The sequence below is a fragment of the Nerophis ophidion genome, linkage group LG26, assembly GCF_033978795.1.
Source record: "Nerophis ophidion isolate RoL-2023_Sa linkage group LG26, RoL_Noph_v1.0, whole genome shotgun sequence".
Classification (NCBI taxonomy): Eukaryota; Metazoa; Chordata; class Actinopteri; order Syngnathiformes; family Syngnathidae; genus Nerophis; species Nerophis ophidion.
Genome location: NC_084636.1, coordinates 12,557,602 through 12,574,069, shown reverse-complemented (window position 1 = coordinate 12,574,069; position 16,468 = coordinate 12,557,602). Strand labels below are relative to the sequence as shown.

General features: G+C 41.4%; 1 protein-coding gene across 5 annotated transcripts in view; it reads left to right on the top strand.

The window, feature by feature from the left end:
• The window catches only part of cracd (capping protein inhibiting regulator of actin dynamics), a 65,685-nt gene that overhangs the window by 49,105 nt on the left and 112 nt on the right, over positions 1 to 16,468 (top strand). For all 5 annotated transcript variants that reach the window (XM_061888116.1, XM_061888115.1, XM_061888118.1 and 2 more), the window contains 6 exons: positions 8,891 to 9,049; positions 9,133 to 9,342; positions 9,419 to 11,681; positions 11,818 to 12,002; positions 12,070 to 12,232; positions 13,455 to 16,468. The exon at positions 13,455 to 16,468 is cut by the window's right edge and continues 112 nt beyond it. In XM_061888116.1, coding sequence (XP_061744100.1) covers positions 8,891 to 9,049; positions 9,133 to 9,342; positions 9,419 to 11,681; positions 11,818 to 12,002; positions 12,070 to 12,232; positions 13,455 to 13,615 — 3,141 coding nt within the window. In that variant the 3' untranslated portion in view covers positions 13,616 to 16,468. The remainder of the gene's footprint in view (positions 1 to 8,890; positions 9,050 to 9,132; positions 9,343 to 9,418; positions 11,682 to 11,817; positions 12,003 to 12,069; positions 12,233 to 13,454) is intronic.

The following is a 16,468-nucleotide window of genomic DNA, read 5'->3' as shown; positions in this document are numbered from 1 at the left end:
TTTGACCATTGAATTTTGGTCATTTCCCAACCAATATTCTACAACACAAAAATAACGTTGGAACGACATACTTCTTGAAAACGTTTTATCAATCTTGGGTTCTGACGTTGATTTGACCTTGGGATTTTGGTCATTTCCCAACCGATATTCTATAACTCAAATTTAACGTTGGAACAACACGCTTTTTGACAACGTATAATCAAAGTTGGGTTCTGACGTTGATTTGACCTTTGAATTTTGGTCATTTCCCAACCAATATTCTACAACTCACATATAACATTGAAACCACGTGCTTTATGAAAATATTTAATCAATGTTTGTTCCTGACATTGATCTGACCATTGAATGTTGGTCATTACCCAACCAATATTCTACAACACAAATACAATGTTAAAACAACATCCTTTTTTATAACGTTTCATCAATGTTGGGTTCTGACGTTGATTTGACCATTGAATTTTGGTCATTTCCCAAACAATATTCTACAACACAAAAACAACGTTGAAACAAGATACTTCTTGAGAACGTTTTATCAATCTTGGGTTCTGACGTTGATTTGACCTTGGGATTTTGGTATTTTCCCAACCAATATTCTACAACTCAAATACAACGTTGAAACAACATACTTTTTGAGAACATTTACTCAATGTTGGGTTCTGACGTTGATTTGACCTTTGAATTTTGGTCATTTCCCAACCAATATTCTACATCACAAAAACAATGTTGAAACAACATGCTTTTTGACATATTTTTGTTGTACTTATGCAATGACAATAAAGTTCTATCCTAAAACATTGGAACAATGTGCTTTTTGACAACATTCAATCAATGTTGGGTTCTGACGTTGATTTGAACATTGAATTTTGGTATTTTCCCAACCAATATTCTACAACACAAAAACAACGTTGGAACAACATACTTCTTGAGAACGTTTTATCAATCTTGGGTTCTGACGTTGATTTGACCTTGGGATTTTGGTATTTTCCCAACCAATATTCCACAACTCAAATATAACGCTGGAACAACGTGCTTTTTGACAACCTTTAATCAATGTTGGGTTCCGACATTGATTTGACCTTCGAATCTTGGTCGTTTCCCAAACAATATTTTACAACACAAAAACAACGTTGATCCAACATACTTTTTTAAAACATTTAATCAGTGTTGGATTCTGACGTTGATTTGACCTTTGAATGTTGGACATTTCCCAACCAATATTCTACAACTCAAGTACAGCGTTGGAACAACATGCTTTTTGAGAACGTTTCATCAATGTTGGGTTCTGACGTTGATCTGATCATTGAATTGTTGGTCATTTCCCAACCAGTATTCTACAACTCAAATATAACTTAAGAACAACATAATTTTTGAGAACATTTAATCAGTGTTGTGTTCTGACGTTGATTTGACCATTGAATTGTGGTCATTTCCCAACCAATATTCTACATCACAAAAACAATGTTGAAACAACATGCTTTTTGACATATTTTTGTTGTACTTATGCAATGACAATAAAGTTCTATCCTAAAACATTGGAACAATGTGCTTTTTGACAATATTCAATCAATGTTTGGTATTGACGTTGATTTGAACATTGAATTTTGTTATTTTCCCAAACAGTGTTCTACAACTCAAATGTAACGCTGGAACAACGTGCTTTTTGACAACGTTTAATCAATGTTGGGTTCCGACATTGATTTGACCTTTGAATCTTGGTCGTTTCCCAAACAATATTCTACAACACAAAAACAACCTTGACACAACATCCATCCATCCATCCATTTTCTACCGCTTATTCCCCTTTGGGGTCGCGGGGGGCGCTGGCGCCTATCTCAGCTACAATCGGGCGGAAGGCAGGGTACACCCTGGACAAGTCGCCACCTCATCGCAGGGCCAACACAGATAGACAGACAACATTCACACTCACATTCACACACAAGGGCCAATTTAGTGTTGCCAATCAACCTATCCCCAGGTGCATGTCTTTAGAAGTGGGAGGAAGCCGGAGTACCCGGAGGGAACCCACGCATTTACGGGGAGGACATGCAAACTCCACACAGAAAGATCACGAGCCTGGATTTGAACCCAGGATTGCAGGACCTTCGTATTGTGAGGCAGACGCACTAACCCCTCTGCCACCGTGAAGCCCCAGTGCCTTGACACAACATACTTTTTGAAAACATTTAACCAGTGTTGGGTTCTGACGTTGATTTGACCTTTGAATGTTGGGTATTTCCCAACCAATATTCTACAACTCAAGTACAGCGTTGGATGAACATGCTTTTTGAGAACGTTTCATCAATGTTGGGTTCTGATGTTCATCTGATCATTGAATTTTTGGTCATTTCCCAACCAGTATTCTACAACTCAAATATAACTTAGGAAAAACATACTTTTTGAGAAAATTGAATCAGTGTTGGGTTCTGACGTTGATTTGACCTTCGAATTTTGGTCATTTCCCAACCAATATTCTACAACTCAAATATAACGTAGGAACAACATACTTTTTCAGAACGTTTAATCAATGTTGGGTTCTGACATTGATTTGACCTTGAATTTTTGGTCCTTTCCCAACCAATTTTCTACAACACAAAAACAACATTGAAACAACATGCTTTTTGACAACATTCAATCAATGTTGGGTTCTGACGTTGATTTGACCTTGGATTTTTGGTCATTTCCCAACCAATATTCTACAACACAACAACAACATTGAATAAACAAACTTTTTGACGTTTCATCAATGTTGGGTTCTGACGTTGATTTGACCGTTGAATGTTGGTCATTTCCCAACCAATATTCTACAACTCAAATGTAACGTTGGAACAACGTGCTTTTTGACAACGTTTATTCAATGTTGGGTTCTGACATTGATTTGACCATTGAATGTAAGTCATTTCCCAACCAATATTCTACAACACAAAAACAAAGTTGAAACAACACACTTTTTGAGAACGTTTAATCAATGTTGGGTTCTGACGTTGATTTGACCATTGAATGTTGGTCATTTCCCAACCAATATTCTACAACTCAAATGTAACGTAGGAAAAACATACTTTTTGAGAACGTTTAATCAGTGTTGGGTTCTGACGTTGATTTGACCTTTGAATGTTGGGCATTTCCCAACCAGTATTGCACAACACAAAAACAAGGTTGAAACAACATGCTTTTTGACGTTTAATCAATGTTGGGTTCTGACGTGGATTTGACCATTGAATTTTGGTCATTTCCCAACCAATATTCTACAACACAAAAATAACGTTGGAACGACATACTTCTTGAAAACGTTTTATCAATCTTGGGTTCTGACGTTGATTTGACCTTGGGATTTTGGTCATTTCCCAACCGATATTCTATAACTCAAATTTAACGTTGGAACAACACGCTTTTTGACAACGTATAATCAGTGTTGGGTTCTGACGTTGATTTGACCTTTGAATTTTGGTCATTTCCCAACCAATATTCTACAACTCACATATAACATTGAAACAACGTGCTTTATGAAAATATTTAATCAATGTTTGTTCCTGACATTGATCTGACCATTGAATGTTGGTCATTACCCAACCAATATTCTACAACACAAATACAATGTTAAAACAACATCCTTTTTTATAACGTTTCATCAATGTTGGGTTCTGACGTTGATTTGACCATTGAATTTTGGTCATTTCCCAAACAATATTATTCAACACAAAACCAACATACTTTTTGAGAACGTTTCATCAATGTTGGGTTCTGACATTGATATGACCTTCGAATGTTGGTCATTTCCCAACCAGTATTGCACAACACAAAAACAAGGTTGAAACAACATGCTTTTTGACGTTTAATCAATGTTGGGTTCTGACGTGGATTTGACCATTGAATTTTGGTCATTTCCCAACCAATATTCTACAACACAAAAATAACGTTGGAACGACATACTTCTTGAAAACGTTTTATCAATCTTGGGTTCTGACGTTGATTTGACCTTGGGATTTTGGTCATTTCCCAACCGATATTCTATAACTCAAATTTAACGTTGGAACAACACGCTTTTTGACAACGTATAATCAAAGTTGGGTTCTGACGTTGATTTGACCTTTGAATTTTGGTCATTTCCCAACCAATATTCTACAACTCACATATAACATTGAAACCACGTGCTTTATGAAAATATTTAATCAATGTTTGTTCCTGACATTGATCTGACCATTGAATGTTGGTCATTACCCAACCAATATTCTACAACACAAATACAATGTTAAAACAACATCCTTTTTTATAACGTTTCATCAATGTTGGGTTCTGACGTTGATTTGACCATTGAATTTTGGTCATTTCCCAAACAATATTCTACAACACAAAAACAACGTTGAAACAAGATACTTCTTGAGAACGTTTTATCAATCTTGGGTTCTGACGTTGATTTGACCTTGGGATTTTGGTATTTTCCCAACCAATATTCTACAACTCAAATACAACGTTGAAACAACATACTTTTTGAGAACATTTACTCAATGTTGGGTTCTGACGTTGATTTGACCTTTGAATTTTGGTCATTTCCCAACCAATATTCTACATCACAAAAACAATGTTGAAACAACATGCTTTTTGACATATTTTTGTTGTACTTATGCAATGACAATAAAGTTCTATCCTAAAACATTGGAACAATGTGCTTTTTGACAACATTCAATCAATGTTGGGTTCTGACGTTGATTTGAACATTGAATTTTGGTATTTTCCCAACCAATATTCTACAACACAAAAACAACGTTGGAACAACATACTTCTTGAGAACGTTTTATCAATCTTGGGTTCTGACGTTGATTTGACCTTGGGATTTTGGTATTTTCCCAACCAATATTCCACAACTCAAATATAACGCTGGAACAACGTGCTTTTTGACAACCTTTAATCAATGTTGGGTTCCGACATTGATTTGACCTTCGAATCTTGGTCGTTTCCCAAACAATATTTTACAACACAAAAACAACGTTGATCCAACATACTTTTTTAAAACATTTAATCAGTGTTGGATTCTGACGTTGATTTGACCTTTGAATGTTGGACATTTCCCAACCAATATTCTACAACTCAAGTACAGCGTTGGAACAACATGCTTTTTGAGAACGTTTCATCAATGTTGGGTTCTGACGTTGATCTGATCATTGAATTGTTGGTCATTTCCCAACCAGTATTCTACAACTCAAATATAACTTAAGAACAACATAATTTTTGAGAACATTTAATCAGTGTTGTGTTCTGACGTTGATTTGACCATTGAATTGTGGTCATTTCCCAACCAATATTCTACATCACAAAAACAATGTTGAAACAACATGCTTTTTGACATATTTTTGTTGTACTTATGCAATGACAATAAAGTTCTATCCTAAAACATTGGAACAATGTGCTTTTTGACAATATTCAATCAATGTTTGGTATTGACGTTGATTTGAACATTGAATTTTGTTATTTTCCCAAACAGTGTTCTACAACTCAAATGTAACGCTGGAACAACGTGCTTTTTGACAACGTTTAATCAATGTTGGGTTCCGACATTGATTTGACCTTTGAATCTTGGTCGTTTCCCAAACAATATTCTACAACACAAAAACAACCTTGACACAACATCCATCCATCCATCCATTTTCTACCGCTTATTCCCCTTTGGGGTCGCGGGGGGCGCTGGCGCCTATCTCAGCTACAATCGGGCGGAAGGCAGGGTACACCCTGGACAAGTCGCCACCTCATCGCAGGGCCAACACAGATAGACAGACAACATTCACACTCACATTCACACACAAGGGCCAATTTAGTGTTGCCAATCAACCTATCCCCAGGTGCATGTCTTTAGAAGTGGGAGGAAGCCGGAGTACCCGGAGGGAACCCACGCATTTACGGGGAGGACATGCAAACTCCACACAGAAAGATCACGAGCCTGGATTTGAACCCAGGATTGCAGGACCTTCGTATTGTGAGGCAGACGCACTAACCCCTCTGCCACCGTGAAGCCCCAGTGCCTTGACACAACATACTTTTTGAAAACATTTAACCAGTGTTGGGTTCTGACGTTGATTTGACCTTTGAATGTTGGGTATTTCCCAACCAATATTCTACAACTCAAGTACAGCGTTGGATGAACATGCTTTTTGAGAACGTTTCATCAATGTTGGGTTCTGATGTTCATCTGATCATTGAATTTTTGGTCATTTCCCAACCAGTATTCTACAACTCAAATATAACTTAGGAAAAACATACTTTTTGAGAAAATTGAATCAGTGTTGGGTTCTGACGTTGATTTGACCTTCGAATTTTGGTCATTTCCCAACCAATATTCTACAACTCAAATATAACGTAGGAACAACATACTTTTTCAGAACGTTTAATCAATGTTGGGTTCTGACATTGATTTGACCTTGAATTTTTGGTCCTTTCCCAACCAATTTTCTACAACACAAAAACAACATTGAAACAACATGCTTTTTGACAACATTCAATCAATGTTGGGTTCTGACGTTGATTTGACCTTGGATTTTTGGTCATTTCCCAACCAATATTCTACAACACAACAACAACATTGAATAAACAAACTTTTTGACGTTTCATCAATGTTGGGTTCTGACGTTGATTTGACCGTTGAATGTTGGTCATTTCCCAACCAATATTCTACAACTCAAATGTAACGTTGGAACAACGTGCTTTTTGACAACGTTTATTCAATGTTGGGTTCTGACATTGATTTGACCATTGAATGTAAGTCATTTCCCAACCAATATTCTACAACACAAAAACAAAGTTGAAACAACACACTTTTTGAGAACGTTTAATCAATGTTGGGTTCTGACGTTGATTTGACCATTGAATGTTGGTCATTTCCCAACCAATATTCTACAACTCAAATGTAACGTAGGAAAAACATACTTTTTGAGAACGTTTAATCAGTGTTGGGTTCTGACGTTGATTTGACCTTTGAATGTTGGGCATTTCCCAACCGATATTCTACACCTCAAGTACAGCGTTGGAACAACATGCTTTTTGAGAACGTATCATCAATGTTGGGTTCTGACGTTGATCTGACCATTGAATTTTTGGTCATTTCCCAACCAATATTCTACAACTCAAATATAACTTAGGAACAACATACTTTTTGAGAACATTTAATCAGTGTTGTGTTCTGACGTTGATTTGACCTTCGAATTTTGGTAATTTGCCAACAAATATTCTACAACTCAAATATAACGTAGGAACAACATACTTTTTTGAAACCCTAGCCGATATCAAGGTAACATAACGACAAACTTAACCAATGTGAATATGGTAGATTCAAGTATAAAATAAAATAGTACAAACAACAAATGTAGAAACACACATTTTTACAATGGAATTCGGGGTGCGCCTTTGTGAGCGCTGCACGGAACTTTTAACTACTTCAAAGATAATGGTCATGTTGACTTAAGTCTTTGCATCTTACTGTCTATGAATGTTCTCATTCATACAGGACATTCTATTCTCAGGGCATTCAACCAATCACAACTGGACTGTTTGGTTTGTCTTAGAAGACGTTTCGCATTTCACCAAAGTAGGTTTCATCAGTTTGTTCTCATAGACTTAGATTGGTCAGATCAAGTCTCGCGACTGGTGCCAAAACCCCAAATATTTACACTTCGAAACCAGGACAGTGTGCCTGGGCGAGGATGGTTTCGCCTTATCGTTGATGCAAACGAGCAATTCTACTGTCAAAGCCAACGGGTTTTGGCACTAGACTAGATCCGACCAATCTCAGTGTATGAGCACGAAATGATGAAACCGACTCGGATGAGAGGCGAAACGTCTTCTAAAACAAACTAAACAGTCCGTTTGCATCTTACTGTTTCGTCATTGTAACCGATGAGTGGATAATTTACAATGAAAGTGCATCGCTCCAGCATCAGTCTGCCGCCATCTGCTGCCAGCCACAACAGAAGCAGCTGATTGCTTGCACCTGTACTGGCTGAAGTAGCGGCAGCCAATTCAGAGGGCGCTTAAAGTCAGCTAAGAATCTCTAGCTGAACCTGCGGAAAAATCCTTAGCAAGATTAAAAGGTGGCAACATATATATTTTAAAGAAAAGCTTTCTCGCTGGCAGAGCACTGTCAAAAGTTGTATTTTTTAAGTAGTAGATTGCACAGTACAGTACAGTACATATTCCGTACAATTGACTACTATATGGTAACACCCGGATATGTTTTTAAACTTGTTTAAGTCGGGGTGCATGTTAATCAATTCATGAGCAAGGATGTGCAACCGCACGTTAAGTGCTTTGCACCCACTTAAAGAGCTACCGAGAGCTAGCAAACAGAGTTAGCCTCTGTGCCCCTTGCGCCATCTAATCACATACCTTTAAAGTTAAAGTCCCAACAATAGTCAAACCCACACTAGGTGTGGTGAAATTATTCTCTGCATTTGGCCCATCCCCATGTTCACCCCTTGGGAGGTGAGGGGAGCAGTGAGCAGCAGTGGTGGCTGCGCTCGGGAATCATTTGGTCAGTTAACCCCCACTTCCAACCCTTGATACCAAGCAGGGAGGAAATGGGTCCCATTTTTATAGTCTTTGGTATGACTCGGCCAGGGTTTGAACACACAACCCTCCAATCTCAGGGCGGACAGTCTAACCACAAATCCACTGAGCAGTTTAAGACGGATTAAATATTACAAATAGTGTAAAGCAGAGAAAATAAATATGTGAAAATGCAGATCTGAACCCCAAATAGGCGCAGCTCAAATGTAAGACTGAGCTGAGCTAGTAGTATGCAGTGAAAAAGCAGCATTATGAGGCAGACTTGTAGTCACGCCTGAAATAATGCAATGCTTTGTTCAACTTTAGTCTATACTCAACATTTTACCTTGTTGTCATTGCTTAGAAGCAGATTGCGCAGACTATAAAATTTGGCCAGAAGCCCCCCTCTCTGAGAAGAAGTGAGGGGGATGAAGGAAGTTCAGATGAGGAGGAAGAGGTACCTCGCAGCCCCCTGAGGGTGATGGCGCAAGTAGAGACTGAACCGGCCAAAGCAGAGCCAATGGTAGGTAATTTTCATTTTACTGATCACACTGCATTTGAGTTAATTTTGGGGTGAATGTAGTTATTTTCTCTGGCTTCAAAAAGCAGGTGACTCCTCCAGCAAGACAACACAGTACCCCAGTCAAGTCCCCCAGGTCCAAAAGAGTTCTCCCGCCCAGTGGCACGATAGAGTCCGTCAACCTTGACGCTGTTCCACATTCAGTTCCTCTCCTGGACAACACTGCGGCCAAGCATAGGCTGTCTGTCAAACCCAAGAATCAGAGGGTTTCACGCAAGCACAGACGCTTTACACAAGTAAGAAGGATATTTTTTTATGCCGTGTATTTACTCGTAGTGGTAAACCTTTCTAATGACACCTCCACATCTATAGGATCTCCAAGATGAGTCCATTCCTGGCTTGGTAGAGGAGGAACTGGAAGCAGCAGGTGTCTCAGCAGATCATCAACGTAGATCGTCTGTGGAAGAATCCATCGAAATCCTGAAGAAACACAAAGTGATGGATGAAGAAAGACTGCAGGCAAAGAGGAGGAGAGAGCTAGAGGACGAAGAGAGGAGGAAGAGAGCAGAGCAGCTGAGGCTCGAGGAGGAAAGGCGTCGAAAACATCAGCAGCAGGAGGAGGAAGAACTGAAGAGGCTTCAGGAGGAGGCTCAGAGAAGGAGAGAGGAAGAGGAGAGAAGGATGAGAAAGGAAGAAGAGCGCAGGCAGCAAGAGGAGGAAGAACTGAGGAGGCTTCAGGAGGAGTCTCAGAGGAGGAGAGAGGAAGAGGAGAGAAGGATGAGAAAGGAAGAAGAGCGCAGGCAGCGAGAGGAGGAGGAGGTGAGGAGACTGCAGGATGAGAAAAGATGGAAGGAGGAAGAGGAGAGGAAGAGGCGGCAGGAAGAAGAGGAGGCGAGAAGGCAGAAAGAGATGGAGGTTGAGCGGGTTCGTTTGGAGAAGCTGAGGGACGAAAAAGAAAAGATGAAGAAAAAGAAAGAGGCTGAGAAGAAACGGTTACGGGACATTGAAGAAAAACAAAAAGAGGAGCAGAAGAGGATGGCAGAGGAAGACTTTGATGGGTTCTCCGATCCTCAGGAGAAGAAGAGGAGAGCCGAGGAGCTTCGCTGGAGAGAGATGGAGGAGCGACAGAGGCCTTTCTCTTTCCAGGTTTCCTCTGGAGAAAAAGAAATCCTTTTCCAAAAGGTCAACTTAACGCCTGTCACTTCAGCCGCCAGCACCCATGTTGGGACTGGAGGTGATCTAAATGAAGGCAGTAAGACCTCTATTGCACTAGACTCGCCCATCCGGCAAAGTTCTCCATATGTCCCCCACACCGCCATTCTTGTGACGGGGGCGCAACTATGTGGGACGGCTGTCAATCTGGACCAGATCAAGGACACCGCCTGCAAATCCCTACTGGGTCTCGGCGAGGACAGAAAGGCCCAAGGAACACCGCCACCCACCAAAAGCAAGATGTCACCAGAACGCAAGTCAGGCAAAACGAAATCCCTCACCGAGTCCACATTGTTTACAGACCTGTCAGGGGCTGGCGTCCTGGCGGAGTGGGCAACCATCAGATCCAAAATATTCAAGGGAGTGGAGGAGGACAAGTGCGAAGAGTACCCGGAACCCAGCAGGAACCAACATGAAGTCAGCCACGAGGATGAGCACGAGTTCGCCCACACGCACCTGAGAAAGACCATGTCTGCCAGCGCCAAGTTCTCCATTACCCCAGCAAAGAAGAAGTTTGGAGATTCCAACAGGAGCTCTGAGTGTTTCAGTGCCGATGATAAAGTCACAGGAGAGGAGCCGATGTCGTCTGACGCGTCTGCTTCAGACTCTCCGGCCACAAGCCGTAAACCTCAGAACAGGATGAGTAAGACTGTACGCATCTCAGAAAGAGGGTCTGAAGAATGTGTGTTTGCCAAAGACCTCCCCTCCTTCCTTGTTCCCAGTCCAGGGACAAAACCTGAGTGTCTGGAATCCAGGGGTAGGGATGGTAGTGTGTCAGCGGAGTCTGAAAGCCGAATGGAGGACGATGGGCAGAGTCTGGACAGCGAGGACAAACCTTCACCGTTTGGCATAAAACTAAGGAGGACTAACTACTCACTTCGATTCCACAGCGAACAGTCCATGGAGAAAAGGAAGAAGCGCTACAGTGCAGGAGACAGTTTTGATGGCGTCCCTTCACCTCTGACCCCCATGGAGCCGGACTCTGATGCCTCTCCTGTCTTCTCTGACAAGACTAGTCCAGCCTCACCTCAGACAGAAGGCGGTTTGGGGAAATACTTGCTTGCATCAGCCTCCCCTGTCATGCCTCGGGCCGGGTCGGGAAAGACCCCAGGCCCGACACCACACTGTGAAGATGACGGTGTACCCTCCAAGCAGTCGCTCTACCGGAGACTCCCCACGTCGCCAAAACCTACTGACGGAGTTCCGACGCCACCTCCGTCGCCGTTACCTAAAGTGGCACTCAGCGCCGCTGGGGTGGAATTGGCCAACCAGAATCAGACGTCAGCGGTGGCCCAGTTGCAGCGGAGCGGCCAAAGCCAGATGCAAGGAGAGGAGGAGCCAAAGGAGAAGAGATCCTTCTTTCCTTCCATCAACATTCCTTGGAGGGAAAAGACGGACAGGAAAACAGAACTCATCAAGAGAGGTCAGAATCACTTTGTCAAAATGTAGGGACCAAACATTTTACAGTAACCAAACATTTTACAGTAGGGTTCATTCTAAAGGTGCATTGTCACCAATCACAAAGTCTTAGCTATCACTCTGTCTCTGTGGTCCTGCAGACAAGCCGTCACTACAGAGCAGGCATTCGCTTGATAGCGCCAAACTGCAAGAGAAGGAAGCGGGTCCCTTGTGGATCACTCTGGCGCTGCAGAAGCAGAAGGGCTTCAGGGAGCAGCAGCAGAACCGTGACGAGCGCCGCAGCCAACGGGAAGCCAAGTTGGCTGAAAAACAATCCAGAGAGAGCGTGAGTTGGTCGCCGAAAGAATCCCGTTGTCCTCCACCAGTCGTCATTCTTCTTACATTGTGAGCAGGCGGTCTTATCGAGCCCCACGGACAGCAAAGGAAGCGGTAGCGGCAGTCCAGGGTCTAAAGCGCAGACGCCGGAAGAGTCCAAGAGACCCGACAGCCTCCTGGGACGATTTGAGCGCCGGGAACAGCTGAAAAAAGCCAACACTCTACCCAGCTCGGTCACTGGTAGGCTAAATATCAGCTGTGTCTTAATTTTTGTTGCGTGACATCAATCGATTTAGGAGGACATTACAGTATCTGGAAGCAAAACCTGCTGACTCAGCATGTAGTAGCATGTGTGTATATATATATATATATATATATATATATATATACATATATATATATATATATACATATACATATATATATATATATACATATACATATATATACATATACATATATATACATATATATATATATGCATATATACATATATATATATATACATATATATATATACATATACATATATACATATATATATGTATATATATACATATACATATATATATATGTATATATATACATATACATATATACACATATATATATATATATATATATACATATATATATATACATGTATATATATATATATATATATAAACATCACAAGACTACTTCATCTCTACAGAACTGTTTCATGAGGGATTCCCTCAATCGTCTCCTGATGACGATTGAGGGAACCCCCTCATGAAACAGTTCTGTAGAGATGAAGTAGTCTTGTGATTTTTCCCACACATACATGTATCGCGCTCTACCACGGTATCGAGCACTATTCTCTGGATAATCCAATTAAGACATATATACTGTATATGTATGCGTGGGAAAAATCACAAGACTACATCAGCTCTACAAAACTATTTCATGAGGGGTTCCCTCAAATCTCCTGACGATTGAGGGAACCCCTCATGAAACAGTTCTGTAGAGATGAAGTAGTCTTGTGATTTTTCCCACACATACATATTGCGCTTTACCACGGTATCGAGCACTATTCTCTGGATAATCCAATTAAGACATATATACTGTATATGTATGTGTGGGAAAAATCACAAGACTACTTCATCTCTACAGAACTGTTTCATGAGGGGTTCCCTCGGTCGTCTCCTGACGACGATCGAGGGAACCCCTCATGAAACAGTTCTGTAGAGATGAAGTAGTCTTGTGATTTTTCCCACACATACATATATACATATATATATATATATGTATTTTTTTGCTATGTGGCTATTTTAAATGCTTTAGTTTTTCTTACAATTCTTCGTTGTGACCTTTCGCGAACGACGGAAACTTGAGTTACCACTGAACTGCGACACAGTCCCAGTCTTCCTACCAGGGTTTTTTTTTTCTTTGCACACGTGACTAACTTTTTCTTTTTTTTCCCCCCCCACCCCGCGATTAGTCGAAATCGCAGACGCCACGCCGTCGCCGCCCGCTGTCAAAGACGTGTCCAAGCGCTTCCCCTCCATGGACTCGCCGCAGGTGTCCACAGAGCCGGCCTGGCTGGCCTTGGCCAAGCGAAAGGCCAAAGCCTGGAGCGACTGTCCTCAGATCATCAAGTAAAAAAAACACCCGCACGCACACACCTGCATGGAGACCTCACTAACTGCACAACGACAACAACATGGAACAATCCACTCCCTACTTTTGTGAAGCTGCACCGGCCACCTTCAAGTATTCAAAGCCACTATAAACGACAAGAAAAGTTGCGAGCATGCGACGGACATCCTAACCCAGAAATCAAAAAAACCATGGAAGACGCCTGCAAGAGCCAATTTTTTTTTTTTTTCCAGTTACTTTGTAGCCAACCTCATCCACCTGGATTGTAAATACTTCACCAAATACAACGCGAGAAAAGGTGAGGCTCGTTCCAAAAGGCGAGCGTGTCTTCAAAAGGGCTAGCGGCAAAACATCGGGATCTCTGTCAGTACGCTTCGTCCGAATCCGAACCTTGTTTCTACCAGGGAGGAGCCGTTCTGAAAACGTTTCACTGTATCCGTGACGACTGTGACGAGACGACGCCAGCTGCCACGGAAGTATCGGATTTGGGAATTTTTTTGGGGAGGGGGGGGGGTGTTGGGGCTCGCAAAGCGTCCGGTCTCACTTCCCGCTTGCTGTGAATGTGGATAGTCCTTTTTTTTTTGTCCCCTGCAGGGACGTGTGGGCAGACTTGGCAGGTGAGGCAGATAAATAAACACAAATGCAAATACGTTAAATAACTATTATTGTGATTTGGCGGACTAAATTTTGGTAGCCACTGAATTTTAGAAGAAAAAAAAAAGAGGTTTTCATATATTAGCTGCACCTGTAAGTCACAGATATACACTATATTGCCAAGTCCTGAAAAACCACCCCACACCATAATTCCTCCTCCACCAAATTTCACACTCACCACAATGCAGTCCAAAATTTAGCGTTCTCCTGGCAACCTCCAAGGCCAGACTCGTCCATCAGGTTGCCAGATGGGAAAGCGTGATTCGTCACTCCAGAGAAGGCGTCTCCATTGCTCTAGAGTCCGATGGCGACGTGCTTTGGCATTGGACCTGGTGATGTATGGCTTAGATCAGGGGTCTCAAACACGCGGCCTGCGCACCTTAATAAGAATATTTACCGTTGGTGCGGCCCGCGAGTTTCATATGAATGGCGCTTTACAGCGTCATACTTGTATACCCTCGATTTTTCCGGGAGACTCCCAATTTTCAGTGCCCCTCCAGGGGTAATCATTCTCCCAAAATTCACCCTAACAACAAAAATTCAAGGGGCACCCTGGAGGCACTGCCTTTAGCGTCCACTATAATTTGTACAAGCAGCGTGTCAGCCAAGCCGCATATTGTATTTGGCTTCTGTAGACGCAGTAAGCAACTGAAGGACATAGTTGAGCAACAGCCATACAGGTCACACTGAGGGTGGCCGTATAAACAAGTTTAACACTGTTACAAATATGTGCTACACTGTGAAGCCACACCAAACAAGAATGACAAACAACACATTTTGGGAGAAAATCCGCACCATAACACAACATCAACAACAGAACAAATACCCAGAATCCCATGCAGCCCTGACTCCTCCGGGTCGCGAGAGTTGACAAGTATGTTGCTAGGGCGGGAAAACCATTCAAAGAAGGTGAATTCATTAAAAGGTGCATGTTCGATTTTTTTAAGAAATCTTTTCTTGCGGCCCAGCCTCACACAGTTTCTGCATCCAGTGGCCCCATTCCATGAAGCTCTCTGTGTACTGTACGTGGGCTAATTGGAGGTTCACATGACGTTTGGAGCTCTGTAATGGTAAAATGGTAAATGGGTTGCGCAGGTTGCTACCATACCATCCATCCATCTTCTTCCGCTTATCCGAGGTCGGGTCACGGGGGGAGCGGCCTAAGCAGGGAAGCCGAAACTTCCCTCTCCCCAGCCACTTGCTCCAGCTCTTCCCAGAGGATCCCGAGGCGTTCCCATGCCAGCCGGGAGACATAGTCTTCCCCGTGGCCTCCTATCGATTGAACGTGCCCTAAACACCTCCCTAGGGAGGCGTTCGGGTGGCATCCTGACCAGATGCCCGAGCCACCTCATCTGGCTCCTCTTGATGTGGATACGATACCATTTTTTTATTTTATTTTTTTACACAGAAAAAGCTCAGCAGCTTTTGTTTGGAAAAACATCCTTTATTTACGCAAACAAAATTAAACAATATTTCAACGTCCTGCAAAATAAATTAATGGAGGTCGAAAAAGTCTCCAAACTGGACTTTTCAACTTAATATTTTATAGTTTAAGATATGTGCATGTAGTTTATGTACAAATAACACGTAAGATCCCAAATGTTTTTTTTTATTTTATAAAACTAAATAAATGTAACTAAGAAGCATTTGATATTTTCTATTAAAGATAATTATTTTCTCCTTTTTGTTATCTTACTGAGCAGCCTGTATTAACGTTGATGAGAGCAGAGGTCCTCAACAGAGGGTCCGCGGAGGTACTGCAGGGGAGTCGAGACACTTTTCATTGATAAGACCAGTAGTTCAAAAAAATATTTTAAAAATGTAATCTGATGTGTCACGCTGCTCAAGCAAATAATATTGTTGATGTAAATGTAGATGCCCATGTTTGTTGTACAGATTTACTTTACAAAAGAGAAGTGAGGGATATTATTTATTAAATGTTTGGATATATTTTGTCTGGCGCAGCCGGACCGGAGCAGGAAGGGAAAGAAAGAAGAAGAAGAAATACATAATTTTGGAGACAAGACAAAACAAAAAACTAAATATATACATACATTTGTGTATTTATAATTATACACTCATACACATACTTATATGTGCGTGTAAATATATATTTATATAAATATACATATTTGTGTGGGTATTTATATGTATACAGTATATATATACAAAAGCTATATATACATACATACATACACACAC